Here is a 13,005-nt window from a genome sequence, read left to right as displayed (position 1 = left end):
TAGCTCTGAAGCCATGGATTCCCTAGGAACCTAAAGACTGTGGTTCTGCCTTTCCTATGGAAATGATGGAAACGGAGTTTGATAGCACTTTTTAAATTGGAGTGCATGAAATGCAGTGTAACTAGGAAACTGAATCAGAAGCTGAGAGGCATGTGCAGGTCTGACACATTATAATGGGGTGAGATGATAGTCTTGTTCCTAAGTGACTGACATCTGAGAAATGCAGAAAATGTCTGTATGTGTATATGCTGTTGTGGTCCTGTGATTAGAAGTTTTCACTAAAAAGCAAAGTGCTGGGTTTAACAAATTGACACACAAATTAAAGCTGGTCTCAAACAGATTCAAACACTGAGATGTGAACAAATGATCTTTTATTTAGATGAGAAATACAAAGACATTTTATGTGCAAACAATAGGCTAAGCCATCTAGTTATTTGAAAGGAATTTAAGCCCAAGATAAATAAAATGATTGTGCGGGAGGGGAGAGGGAAGAGAAAAGGGAAAGCTAGGACACCAATAAATAAAGTAACAAATTACAAAATTTCAGTGCTGAAACTGGATCTTTCTGCCAGCGTCTCCATTCTTTAAAAACTCCTACCAAAGTTACACACTGTTATTTAACTAAAATTGGTACACCTGTTCCCATAAAATGGGTTCACTCTTTTACTACCTAGTTGTCTTGTCAATTTGCACCAAAACTGTTTTGAAATAGGTATTGGCTGTTCTTATAAATATTCCAAATATCTTCTCCTCATATTTAAATTTTATTAGAACAGCCTCACTAACTATTAGTCTCATTAGCTATTTCTTGAATTTAGACTGGGTTACGGTGAGGAGGCAGCCATGCAGACTTCTGGGACAGTAGCCCTTTTTAAATGGAGAAAATTTAATCCCTTTTGTTGAACATGTCAGGGTGCTGTTTTATTCCCCTGAAGAATAATTTGAGAATGTCCTATTGTCACTATCCCTAACTAAAAAATGATAGTTAGATTTAAAACGCTTCAGTTAAACAGCAGTGGGAACTCACATTGAAAAGAGACAGGTAGATGCAAGTCAAGACTTTTATCCTGTCCCTGTCCTGATGCTATTTTGGGATCGGGGCATAGAATTCCTATTTTGAGGTTCTCCGCTCTGACAGCAGAATTTCCCCTATTTGGAACTTCCTGGCTGTGGTCAGTTTTACATCCAAAAGGAAAGTTGCGTCATTGTTCTTTTTATTATGCTAATCCTGCATGGACCAAGATAAAATCAGTTTGTTACTGTTTGCATGACAGGGATTGTTACAAGGTAGAGCCACATAGGATTAGCCTCTTAAAAAGACTATGGGAAACAACTGACTCCCAAGGCAGGCAGAGAGTTTTCAAACATCAGTAACTGGTTTCATTTAAAAAACACTAAAATGGCAGACTATGATTAAATTATAAAACTAAATTATTTGAAATAAACATACGGCGTATGTGTGTGTGTCTAAGAACAGAGAGACATTATTCTATCCTGTACTCTGGGAACATAAAACAGTCAAACAAATTTTAAAATTATTAAAAAAAAAAGACATTTTTGTCTGGAGCAGATAACTTGGGCAACAAAAGTTTGTTTCAGGCTAAAAGTAAGTTAGTGAATATCAGAGTTCATAACGGTCGTTTTGCATTTCTGTAAGGTATAGTAGCAATATAACAGGCACCACCATAATAATGAGTGAATATCTAAGTAGTAAAGGAAACGGGGAGTCATTTGCTCAGGTACATTTGGTAAAATGTAAATAATTTAACAGCTCAGACTATTTAAGGCAGAGTAAATTCCCTTTGGCAAGTCTGCAGGTAGATCATAGTGTTTAATGGCATCAGTTACAGATATGTGAAGCACTAAGCTAACTTCGAAAGTTTTTCTGTAATGTTCTAAAGGCTTCTGAAGCGAAACTGTAAAATAAACAAAAAGAAAAGGAGTACTTGTGGCACCTTAGAGATACAGACTAACACGGCTGTTCCTCTGAAACCTGTAAAATAAACTTTTCTCAACTGATTCAAAAATCTCTCTCCTCCACCCCCAATAAAAGGCCGCTTTTCATCTTTAGGCATTAGCACACACATTCCTCATTTCCTCTACTACCGGGACAATCTGTATATTAGTAAGGGGTCTTTAAGAGAAACAAATATTGAAAAAAAAAATTGGATCATTAAAGATCTTCTACATGGCTACAATAATGTATGTATAGTAATAATTCAGCATCACTTACGTCACTGAAAGCCATCTAGGACTCTGCTGCATAGTCCCATGCAGCTAATAGTCACCACCACCGCAAGCTGGCCATTGACCACTTTTAATTTGACTCAGTTCTGTGACAAAATCTTTTCTTCTCCCCATTGCTTGGGGACAGAGCTACATACATACATCGAATAACATGCTAAAATAGAACTCAAGTTTAGGTCTTTCAAATCAAATCTATAAACAGTTCAGTCATCCTGGTAGTGAGCCTTCGGTAATGGACACTGCTATGGACAGAATCAGCTGGTTAAAAATTTTCCAATTTCTCCATGCTATGGCACAGAGCAAATATTTCTCTAAGTTGATGTCCTATTGTGTTTTCTTAGAATTTTAGAGAGGGAGTCTAAATATGATCTGAAATCCTGTTCTGCTTCTAGATACAGAGGCAGACCTGGTTGCTCTGCAGTGCTAGCTTTCTTCTTCTACAACAAGTAACAAGAATTCAAGCCCCACCATCCAAACGTTTAGGCAAAGAACACACCCAGAAACCCAAAATATATTCTAACAACTGTTTAATCCCCAATGCCATTGTAATAATACATGGAAAACATCTAAACTAAATGTTTCTCAAGGAATCTGAAAAGTCATAGAAAATAAGATCATAGCAGTAAGACAGATAGAGTCCCTGTGGACTCAGTCAGAATTATTAATTCACTGACAGTCTAGTCCTTCACCATGAAGTAATATACTTGTAGTTTGGGCAGAGGGAGGTACATCAATATATAGGTGTCCTTGGTTCTGACAGGGGAAAGGGGACATTAAGAAACAAAGATGCAGTTTTTCCATTAACCTCCGTTTTCATAGCTCCTCTGGGAGATAGCAATTATTTCCCATAGAACTTCTTGTTCAGAAGAAAGATCAGGAGGTTGACGTTGACTTTTGCTCTGTCAAACAACTTCATGACAGCAACACCTTCATACTGCAGCTGCAAAAGATCCTGTCAAAGAGAACATGTTGATTAGTGAGAAATCCATAGAGGCTGAATGGGAAAGGGATAAGTTACAAGACACTAGTGCAAAGAAGGTTTCTGAAGAATTAATATCTAGTGAGAGTCTATGACATATAAGCATATACCTTAAAGACCCATTGATTCGACCTGGAAAGTATGAAAAATATTCTATTAATAGACAGTTTGGATTATTTTCAGAGTGGTAGCCGTGTTAGTCTGTATCAGCAAAAACAACAAGGAGTCAAGGATCTACAACCTATCCTGAAGGACGATCCTTTCCTCTCACAGGCCTTGGGAAACAGGCCAGCCCTCGCTTACAGACAGTCCCCCAACCTGAAGCAAATACTCACCAGCAACTACGCACCATACAACAAAAACACTAACCCAGGAACCAAACCCTGCAACAAACCCCGGTACCAACTCTGTCCTCATATCTATTCAAGGGACACCATCATAGGACCTAACCACATCAGCCAGATCATCAGGGGCTCGTTCACCTGCACATCTACCAATGTGATACATGCCATCATGTGCCAGCAATGCCCCTCTGCCATGTACATTGGCCAAACTGGACAGTCTATGCAAAAGAATAAATGGACACAAATCTTGACATCAGGAATTATAACATTCAAAAACCAGTCAGAGAACACTTCAATCTCCCTGGTCACTCACTAACAAACTTAGAAGTGGCAATTCTTCAACAAAAAAACTTCAAAAACAGACTCTTACGTGAAACTGCAGAACTGGAATTAATTTGCAAACTGGACACCATCGAATTAGGCCTGAATAGAGACTGGGAGTGGATGGGTCATTACAAAAACTAATTTTACCATACTAATTTCCCCCTACTGTTACTCACACCTTCTTGTCAACTGTTTGAAATGGGCCACCCTCATTACCACTACAAAAGTGATTTTTCCTCCCTTGGTATTCTACTGTTAATTGAATTGCCCCGTTAGACTGACCCCCCCCTTTGGTAAGGCAACTCCCATCTTTTCATGTACTATGTGTGTGTGTATATACACACACACACACACGCTACTGTATTTTCCACTCCATGCATCTGATAAAGTGGATCCTAGCCCATGAAAGCTTATGCCCAAACAAATTTGTTAGTCTCTAAGGTGCCACAAGGACTCCTCGTTGTTTTAGTTCTGATTATATTAGTTTTATGATTTTTTGTATTAATAGGAAAATTTAAATGAAAACTCTCCTTAGCTCTCACCTCTGTTTCAAATATCTAAAAAGACCACAACAATCCAAATCTAAACAGTCATTTCCAGGCTCTTCGTTCATGTGATTACCATACAATCTCCATAACCCTTAGATAGAGTCCTTCCTTCCATCATTTAATCATATTTCACAGCCATAAAATATATGGCCTGATTTTCAAAGAAGTTAAGCAGCCACAGCTCCCACTGAGGTGACTTAGGCACTGAAATTTAAAGCAGAACAACAGGAAAAGCTCCCAGCTAGTATCAAATGAAGAAGACTGAACCAGTTTCATTATCAATGGAGGCAAGACTGCTACAATGACACCTTTCCAGTGTCAGATAGCTCTGAGGAGGTAGATACTGAATGGATAGACAATAAGGCATCCCCCTGTGCCAGTCTCTCTCAGTATTGAAGATTTTCTGGGCGACTGATAGTGTGTGATAAGTAGGGCCCTACCAAATTCACAGTCCATTTTGAGAAACGCTGGTCTCACCCGTGAAATCTGTATAGTATGAAGACCAGATTTCATGGCCCATGATACGTTTTTCACGACAATGAATTTGGTAGGGCCCTAGTGATGAGGCAGAGCTTGCTAAAGACAAGCTGTCACACTCTCAGTCTCCCTTAGGCAGGTTTATTGCCCAAACTTTAAGCAAAGTAAACAAAACTGCTCCTCAGCTCACCTTTTACAAATTTGACACCACCCCTTTAACTGGGACCATCTCCTATGGCACTGGAGCTGGACCTACTTCAGTCACAGGAGCCAGCCAGCCACCCTGTGACACAGTACTATACTTCCTCACCTTCACTGAGGTTGAATGGGAGCAAGGAGACTACAATGTTGTTTCTCCATCTTTCTCCAGCCCAGAGGCAAGGGAAGCCAACAGAGAGTCCCAAGACCACTCAGAAAGGCTCAGCTCCGAGGCGCTCATGACATATAACTTAATGTTCCTCATTGGCTCAGGTGACATTGGGAACTTCAGTGCCACTTTTGCTGGACCTAAAGTCACTTACAGTGATTAGGTCTTTGAAATCAAGACACCCCTCAACATTGACAATGGTGGATGATTGGTATCCAACTCAGTTGATCAGATGAGACGAATGACCTTGACGCCGTTCATCATGTTGGTCATAAAACCACCCTGTCAAGTCAGAGCCACAGTGTCTCTCAATGCTAATGGTACTAGACTCAGGTGACTGGGCCTGAAGAAGCCTCCCCTGCTAGTAGGGGTTTGAAATAGCTGTTCTTTTCTTTGAAGAGTGAACTCACACTAATTCTGACCTTCTCCCAGAGGCACCCAAAAATGAGAGGCTGCAATGGGTATCACAGCATTGCATGAAGCATAGTTCATAAAGCTGGAGTTCTCCGTTGCCCCAGTTATGCTGTCTGTTGGGCCAAAAGACACTAAGAGAAACTGCATCCTAGGACTGATGTTCAGGAAAAACAAAGCTGCTCATGAGGAGTGGGACCTGCAGGCTGCCTGCACTGGCATCAACATCAATTAAAATAAAAAAGCTGACTAACTAAACGCACAAGAAGACACACAAAAGGGGAAGAAAAATGAAAAACCAATAACTGATGAGGGAAATATTGAGGACACTGAATGAGCTCCAAACTCACTGCAACTTTCATGGTCAAAAGTAAATGAAGGGCAACTGAGACCACTGAAGACCACTAGAAGATTGTGAGTTTAGGCTAAAGCGTGAGGATCCATATGGTCAGTTATTGAAGGACTATTTTTATAACAATGATCTATTTGCAAATCAGTATTTCCTAGAAATTATGCACACATTTCAGTGCTCTTATATAAATCCAGATAGCTGTCACATGGCAGGTATTACAGAAATGTAAGACTTTTCCTTGACTAAACACAGATCAGAACATTGTAAATTAATTAATCCTAAATTTTATCCTTAGGTTCAAGTGAAAACAAGAAGAAATTACTCACCTTGTGTAGTAACTATGGTTCTTCAAGATGTGTCCCCCTATGGGTGCTTCACTGTAGGTGTGTGCGTCCCTGCACTGCTGATCGGAGAATTCTGATAGCAGACCATCCCACCCATGCATGCACTGCTCCTCACCTGCCACGAGGCTAGCCAATGTGCATGGGCAATCCCTCCTCAGTTCTTTCTCTACTGCAGAGTCAATTACTAGAACTCCGAAGTAGAAGGGAGGAGAGTGGGTCATGGAGCACCAATAGAGGGACACATCTTGAAGAACCATTGTTACTGCACAAGGTAAGTACATTCTTTTTTCTTCTTCGAGTAGTGTCCCAATGGGTGCTTCACTGTAGGTAATTCCCGAGCAGTACCCACCACTAGGAGGCTGGGGCTTTGGAGTCAAATCCATTATAGAGGATAGCTCTGTGGCACCAAATCTGGCTCTGCAGCCGAGTCCCTCCCTGAGGATGCAATAATGTTCTGCAAAGGTATGTGCAGACCGTTGAGATGTGCACCCCATCCTATACATTGGCACTCAGGGGTAACAATAGGGGAGGCTGAACAAATGGGACTGCGGTACATACATTCATTGGGTCTTTCCACCAATCTAAGGATTCCTTGACCTTGGTGGGCATCAATAATAATTTGTCTATGCTGTCTCTGTTTGGCCTGTAAAATGAATTGAACTAGGCTTGGAAGCATCTCATGAATAGTTTGGCACAAGCTAGGACCGATGTGCCCATGACCATGTGCTCTAGAAGGTGGAGGTGGTGTCTGGCTGAAATCTGGGGGCTGGATTGAATTGTCTCTACCAGTGTTGAAAGACTGAGGAATCTGTGACTTGGGAGGAGTGTCTCTGAATTCTAGTCTTTACACAGGTGTTGATGTTGATTTTTGTGTGTTGATTTGTAGGCCCAGATTCTGGAACAGATTCAGTGTAGTCTGGGTGACTCACTGGGCTTTGGTGAAAGAATATGCCCTGAGAAGGCAGTTGTCCAGGTAAGGATAAATTATGACACTCTGAAACCGTAAGTGGCCTGTCACTACTTGGAAAATACCCTGGGGGCCGAAGGGGAGTACTCTGCACTGGCAGTGGTCTTGGCCTAGTGTGAATCTCAGGTAATGTCTCTGACTTGGTATGATGGAAATGTGGAAATATGTATCTTGGAGGTTGAGGGCCGAGAATCAATTTCCTTTCTTTAGTGCTGGAAAAATCATTGATAGAGTGACCACCTTGAACTTCTGCACTTTGATATATCTGTTGAGCGCTCTCAGGTCCAGCATGGGACTCCAACCTCCCTTCTTCTTTGGAATTACAAAGTAGCGAGAGTAGAAGCCTTTACCTCTTAGATGTATGGACACAGGCTTTACGGCTTCTATGCTGGGGAGATGGTTTGCCTCCTGACATAGACTCTCATGAGAAAGGTCCCTGAAGAGGGATGGGGAAGGGTGTTTGGGAGGGAGGAGAAATGGATGGCATAACCATCCCAAATGATCTCCAGCAGCCACTTGTTGGAGGTTATCTGTTCCCACGTGTTGTGGAAAGGGGTAAGATGGTTGCCGAAGGGATAGGTGAGGTTTTACAGCATGAGATGGTGAGAATGTTCTACAGGCACCTTGACCAACCCGTCAAAATTGCCGTTTCAAAGTGGAGGGCTGAAAGAAAGTTGATTGATATCCCCAGTACTTTCGCCTGTGGAACGTAGGCTTCTTCCTCTGTGTCCCATAAGATCTCTGTGACGAGTACTGAGATGTGTATTGTGATGAGCAGGGCTTAAATGGTGGCTGAAGGCTGTTCTTTCTTTTGTAGGCAGGAGAATAGATCCCAAGGGACCAAAGAGTTGCCCTAGATTCTTTCAATGTGTGAATCAATGCATCAGTCTTCTCAGCAAATAACTTTGTCCCTTCAAAAGGAAGGTCTTCCACCATAGTTTTGATCTCTTTAAGGAAGCCAGCTAAGTGAAGCTATGAAGCCCGTCTCATCACAATGGCCGTGGAAATCAAGCATGCTGCCATGTCATCTATGCTAGATGCAATTTGGAGGGACGTCTTTGCCACCAGTTAGCCCTTGTTGACTACTGCCTTGAATTGTTCCTTGTGAGAATCAGACAGTTGCTTAATAAAGGAACCGAGTTTCATGTAATTTTGGTAGTCATATTTTGCCAACAAGACTTGGTAGTTTGCTACGCAGAACTGGAGGGTGGCTTATGAAAATGCTTTCCTGCTGAACAGATCCAAACATATCCAGTCCCGGTCATAAGGGGTGGATCTGAACTGGTGCTGGTGGCCATTAGAGTTAACTGTGTCCACAATGATAGATTTGGGAGGCAGGTGGGAAAAGAGAAATTCCAGTCTCGGGCTCTGGATGAACTTGGTACCAGTGCCCCAGTACTGAGAAGGGGCGAGTCTGGTGCGTTGGATACCGAAAGATCTGTCACGCACCGGAAATCTGGCAGTGCAGATGACGTCAGTACTGGCAGTGGTTGTCGGTGCTCAGAGGCTTGCACTGAATGAGTCAGACATGCGGATCTGGCCGCGAGGTCTGTTGGTGCCAGGTGCACCAGAATTGGTACCGGTGCAGATGTCCATACTGAGAGCCTTCCCTGGAGTGGATCTTCTATGTTTTTCATGCCCCTGTGGTACTGGTGTTTCTTTGCGTGTGCCCTTCGGGTCTTTGGGTAGTCTGACTTGCCCTGTCAGTTTGGTACTGTGCACGCCCTGGGTACCAGTTTTAGACGCCTTCATTGCCATCAGTACTGATGATACTGATGGAGCCAGAGATTGTTTTTGGCTTGATCTGGGCTCGCTACACGGACTCACAGACCTTTTCTTAGAGGCCTTGTGTGAGTGGCTCATCTCTCTGGGCTCATCTCCCTTCGAAGTAGAGGGTTGCAGCAAGAGCTCCCACTGGGATTCCAGGGGTTGAAGGGCCAACTCCATGAGCCGTAATTTGAGGGCTAGTCTACACTACCATGATACATAGGTGCAGCTGCATCAGCGCATCTGGTGAAGATGCGCTATGCTGACGGAAGAGTGCTCTCCCATCGGCATAATTATTCCACCTCAGTGAGATGTGGAAGCTATGAACTCAGGAGAGCATCTCCTGCTGACTTAGCGCTGGTGTGGACATTCTTGCTAACAGAATGTTAGGAATCATTAGGAAAGGGATAGATAATAAGACAGAAAATATCATATGCCTCTATATAAATCCATGGTACGCCCACATCCTGAATACTGTGTGCAGATGTGGTCACCCTGTCTCAAAAAAGATATATTGGCATTAGAAAAGATTCAGAAAAGGGCAACAAAAATGATTAGGGGTATGGAACGGCTTCCATATGAGGAGAGATTAACAAGACTGGGACTTTTGAGCTTGGAAAAGAGACAACTATGGTGGGATATAATAGAGGTCTATAAAATCATGACAGGTGTGGAGAAAGTAAATAAGGACATGTTATTTACTCCTTCTCAGAACACAAGAACTAGGGATCACCAAGTGAAATTAACAGGCAGCAGGTTTAAAACAAACAAAAGGAAGTATTTCGTCACACAGTGCACAATAAACCTGTGCAACTCTTTGCCAGAGGATGTTGTGAAGGCCAAGACTGTAACAGGGTTAAAAAAAGAACTATTTAAATTCATGGAGGATAGGTTTGTGACGCCACACTCATATTCTTCATAAAAATATTGTTGTAATATGAATATGGCATAAATAAGACATGTTTTATGCGAGATGGGTCATGTGAGGTATCATTGAAAAGATTATGATTTGCTGAATGTGGTTATCCTATTTGTATGCATGTGTCAGCTCTGTATCTGAAGTTAGGAATATTGACAATCTAACAATTACAACTGTGTGTGTACTTGGGGAATGCCCACTGGACAGTATGGCATTCAGCCTGAATGGGCCATTAGGAAAGACAACAGAATGGGTCTTTGAAGATGCTGATCTCTCATCTTCCTGGAGGTCCTTCCTGTGGACGTTACAAATAAACTTTGTCTCATGGTGGCTTTAACACTGCAAGGTCATGTGATAATGTCACCTGGTACAGAATACCACCTTGGACACTGCTGGTACTTTTCCAATGGAAACAAAGGATTCCCGCCTTATGTAAATCCTATTTAAGGCTGGGAAGGGAGTTAATCTGGCTCTTCTCCATTGCCTCCCAGCTCAAGAAGGAGGACTCCTGAAAGCACCTGAAGAAACAAAGGAGCGAAGCTGGGGAAAGGCAAGGGCTGAGTCCAGGCTGAGACAGGAGTATAGTCTGTGAAAAGAAATAACTGGAAATCTAAGCTGCAAAAACTCTGCAACCTGCCTAAAACAACATTTAGGGTGAGAAATTACTATTTGTAATGTTTCAGAGTAGCAGCCATGTTAGTCTGTATTCGAGAAAAGAAAAGGAGTACTAGTGGCACCTTAGAGACTAACCAATTTATTTGAGCATAAGCTTTTGTGAAACGAAAGCTTATGCTCAAATAAACTGGTTAGTCTCTAAGGTGCCACTAGTACTCCTTTTCTTTTCGTAATGTGTTTCTTTAGTGAATTAAGCTTAGGTTGCGTGTTTTGTTTTATCTGCTCAGTAATCTGCTTTGTTGTTTGCTATCCCTTATAATCACTTACAATTTACCTTTTGTAGTTAATAAACTTATTTTTTGTTTATTCCAAAACCCAGATTGTGCAATTCATACATGCCCTGGTGTGGAAAGGAGCTGTACATATCTCCCGCCACATTGAGGGAGGGGGTGATTTTTATGAGCATGCTATATAGTTCTCTGTACAGTGCAAGACAATATAATTTTGGGTTTACACTCCAGAGGGTGTGTGCATGGGAGAGCTGGGCATTCCCCTAGCTGAGTCCTCCCACAGACAGCTAATTGCAGACTCTGTATGATTCTACAGCTGGGTGTATCCCTGCCTGTGTGTGTGCTGAAAAGAGGCTTGAGAGCCTGTCATAGCAGCACAGAGTAAGGGAAACCCAGGCTAGTAGGACGGGTAGGCTTGATGGGATCCCACCCAAAAGGGGGGTCCAACCCGTCACAAGGTCCATCAATGGTGTCCCTAGCCTCAGTTTTGCCAGAAACTGGGAATAGGCAACAGGGGATGGATCACTTGAAGATTATCTGTTCTGTTAATTCTCTCTGAAGCATAATGAATACAAATATTTATTTATGAAATCTTAGCTTAACAGAAAGTGACTATGAGAAGTCTACATGAAAGATTTTGGTGGCCAAAGGCAGTCTACATAGGTTGTACACCACAGGTTTTCAGCATTAAATAGGAGGGTCCTTACCTGATAATGTAACATGAATGTTTCCATCTGAACGCCCATGAATTTTGCTTTGACCTCAAAGTCTCCTACTTCCTCTGTTGGGTTGATTTCAAATATCACATTTTTAAACCTATGAAGGTTGGCAAATAAAAATAAATGTATTATTTAACATACAATTTCTAATGAAGAAGGGGTAGTGGAGGACTATATTAACACAGTGATCCTTGCAAGTAGTGTGAATAAGGAATCTCAAACTCAGTAGAGAGGGAGAGACAAACGCAGAGCAGTAGGCAGCGGTACAGCGTACAACTCTCGGCAAACCAGCTTCCTGCTGAGGTGAGGTAGGCTGCCTCATTGAGAGGAAGCCTCTTAGATTCTAAGGCCAGAAGGGGTCATTGGGATCATCTGGTTTGACCTCTTGCATAACACAGGCCATATAACATCCTTGAAATAATTCCTTTCTGAACTAAAGTAGATCTTTTGGAAAAACATCCAATCTGGATTTAAAAATTGCCAGTGATGGAGAATCCACCACAATCCTTGGTAAACCGTTTCAATGGTTAACTACCCTCACTACGAAAAATTTACACTTTATTTCTAGTCTGAACTTGTCTAGCTTCAGCTTACACCCTTGGATCTTGTCTTATCTTAGACAGCTGGACCAAAGAGCCTACTGTCAAATATTTATTCCCGATCTAGGTACTTACAGGCTGAGCTCAAGTCACCTTTTAACCTTCCCTTTGTTAAGCTAAATAGATTGATCTTCTTGAGTCTGTCACTATATCAGGCATATTTTCCAATCCTTTAACTATTCTCATAGCTCTTCTCTGGACCCTCTCCAATTTAGCAATCTTTTTCTTGAACTGTGGACTCCGGAACTAGACACAGTATTCTAGCAGTGGTTGCACCAGTGCCAAATACAGAGGTAACATAACCTCTTTACTCCTACTTGAGATTTATCCTGTTTATGCATCTAAGGGTTGCATTGCTCTTTGGACCACTGTGTTGTACTGGGAGCTCATGCTCAGCTGATTATTCGTCATGACCCCAAGTCTTTTTTAGAGTCACTGATTCCCAGGATCATGCCCCCCGTTCTGTGAGTATGGCCTACATTTTTTTTCTTAATTTAACATTCAGCTGTATTAAAACACATACTGTTTGCTTATGCCCAGCTTACCAAGTTATCTGGATCACTTTAAATCTGTGACCTGTCCTCTTCATTGTTTACCACTCTCTCAATATTTGTGTCATCTTCAAACTATATCAGTGATGATTTTGTTTTCTTCCAGGTCACTGATAAAAACGTTAAATAGCATAGGACCACAAAATGATCCCCGAGACCCCACTAGAAACAGACCCACTTAAAGA

General features: G+C 41.9%; 1 protein-coding gene across 2 annotated transcripts in view; it reads right to left on the bottom strand.

The window, feature by feature from the left end:
- Positions 1–354: 354 nt before the first annotated feature.
- IQGAP1 (IQ motif containing GTPase activating protein 1) overlaps positions 355–13,005 on the bottom strand; it is a 184,360-nt gene continuing 171,709 nt past the window's right edge. For both annotated transcript variants that reach the window (XM_075133296.1, XM_048865968.2), the window contains exons 37-38: positions 11,659–11,767; positions 355–3,199 (exon numbers count right to left, since the gene is read on the bottom strand). In XM_075133296.1, the coding sequence (XP_074989397.1) occupies positions 3,086–3,199; positions 11,659–11,767 (223 nt within the window). In that variant the 3' untranslated portion in view covers positions 355–3,085. The remainder of the gene's footprint in view (positions 3,200–11,658; positions 11,768–13,005) is intronic.

This window comes from Caretta caretta, chromosome 10 (genome assembly GCF_965140235.1).
Source record: "Caretta caretta isolate rCarCar2 chromosome 10, rCarCar1.hap1, whole genome shotgun sequence".
In the NCBI taxonomy this organism is placed as follows: domain Eukaryota; kingdom Metazoa; phylum Chordata; order Testudines; family Cheloniidae; genus Caretta; species Caretta caretta.
This window is presented reverse-complemented; position numbering and strand designations above follow the sequence as displayed.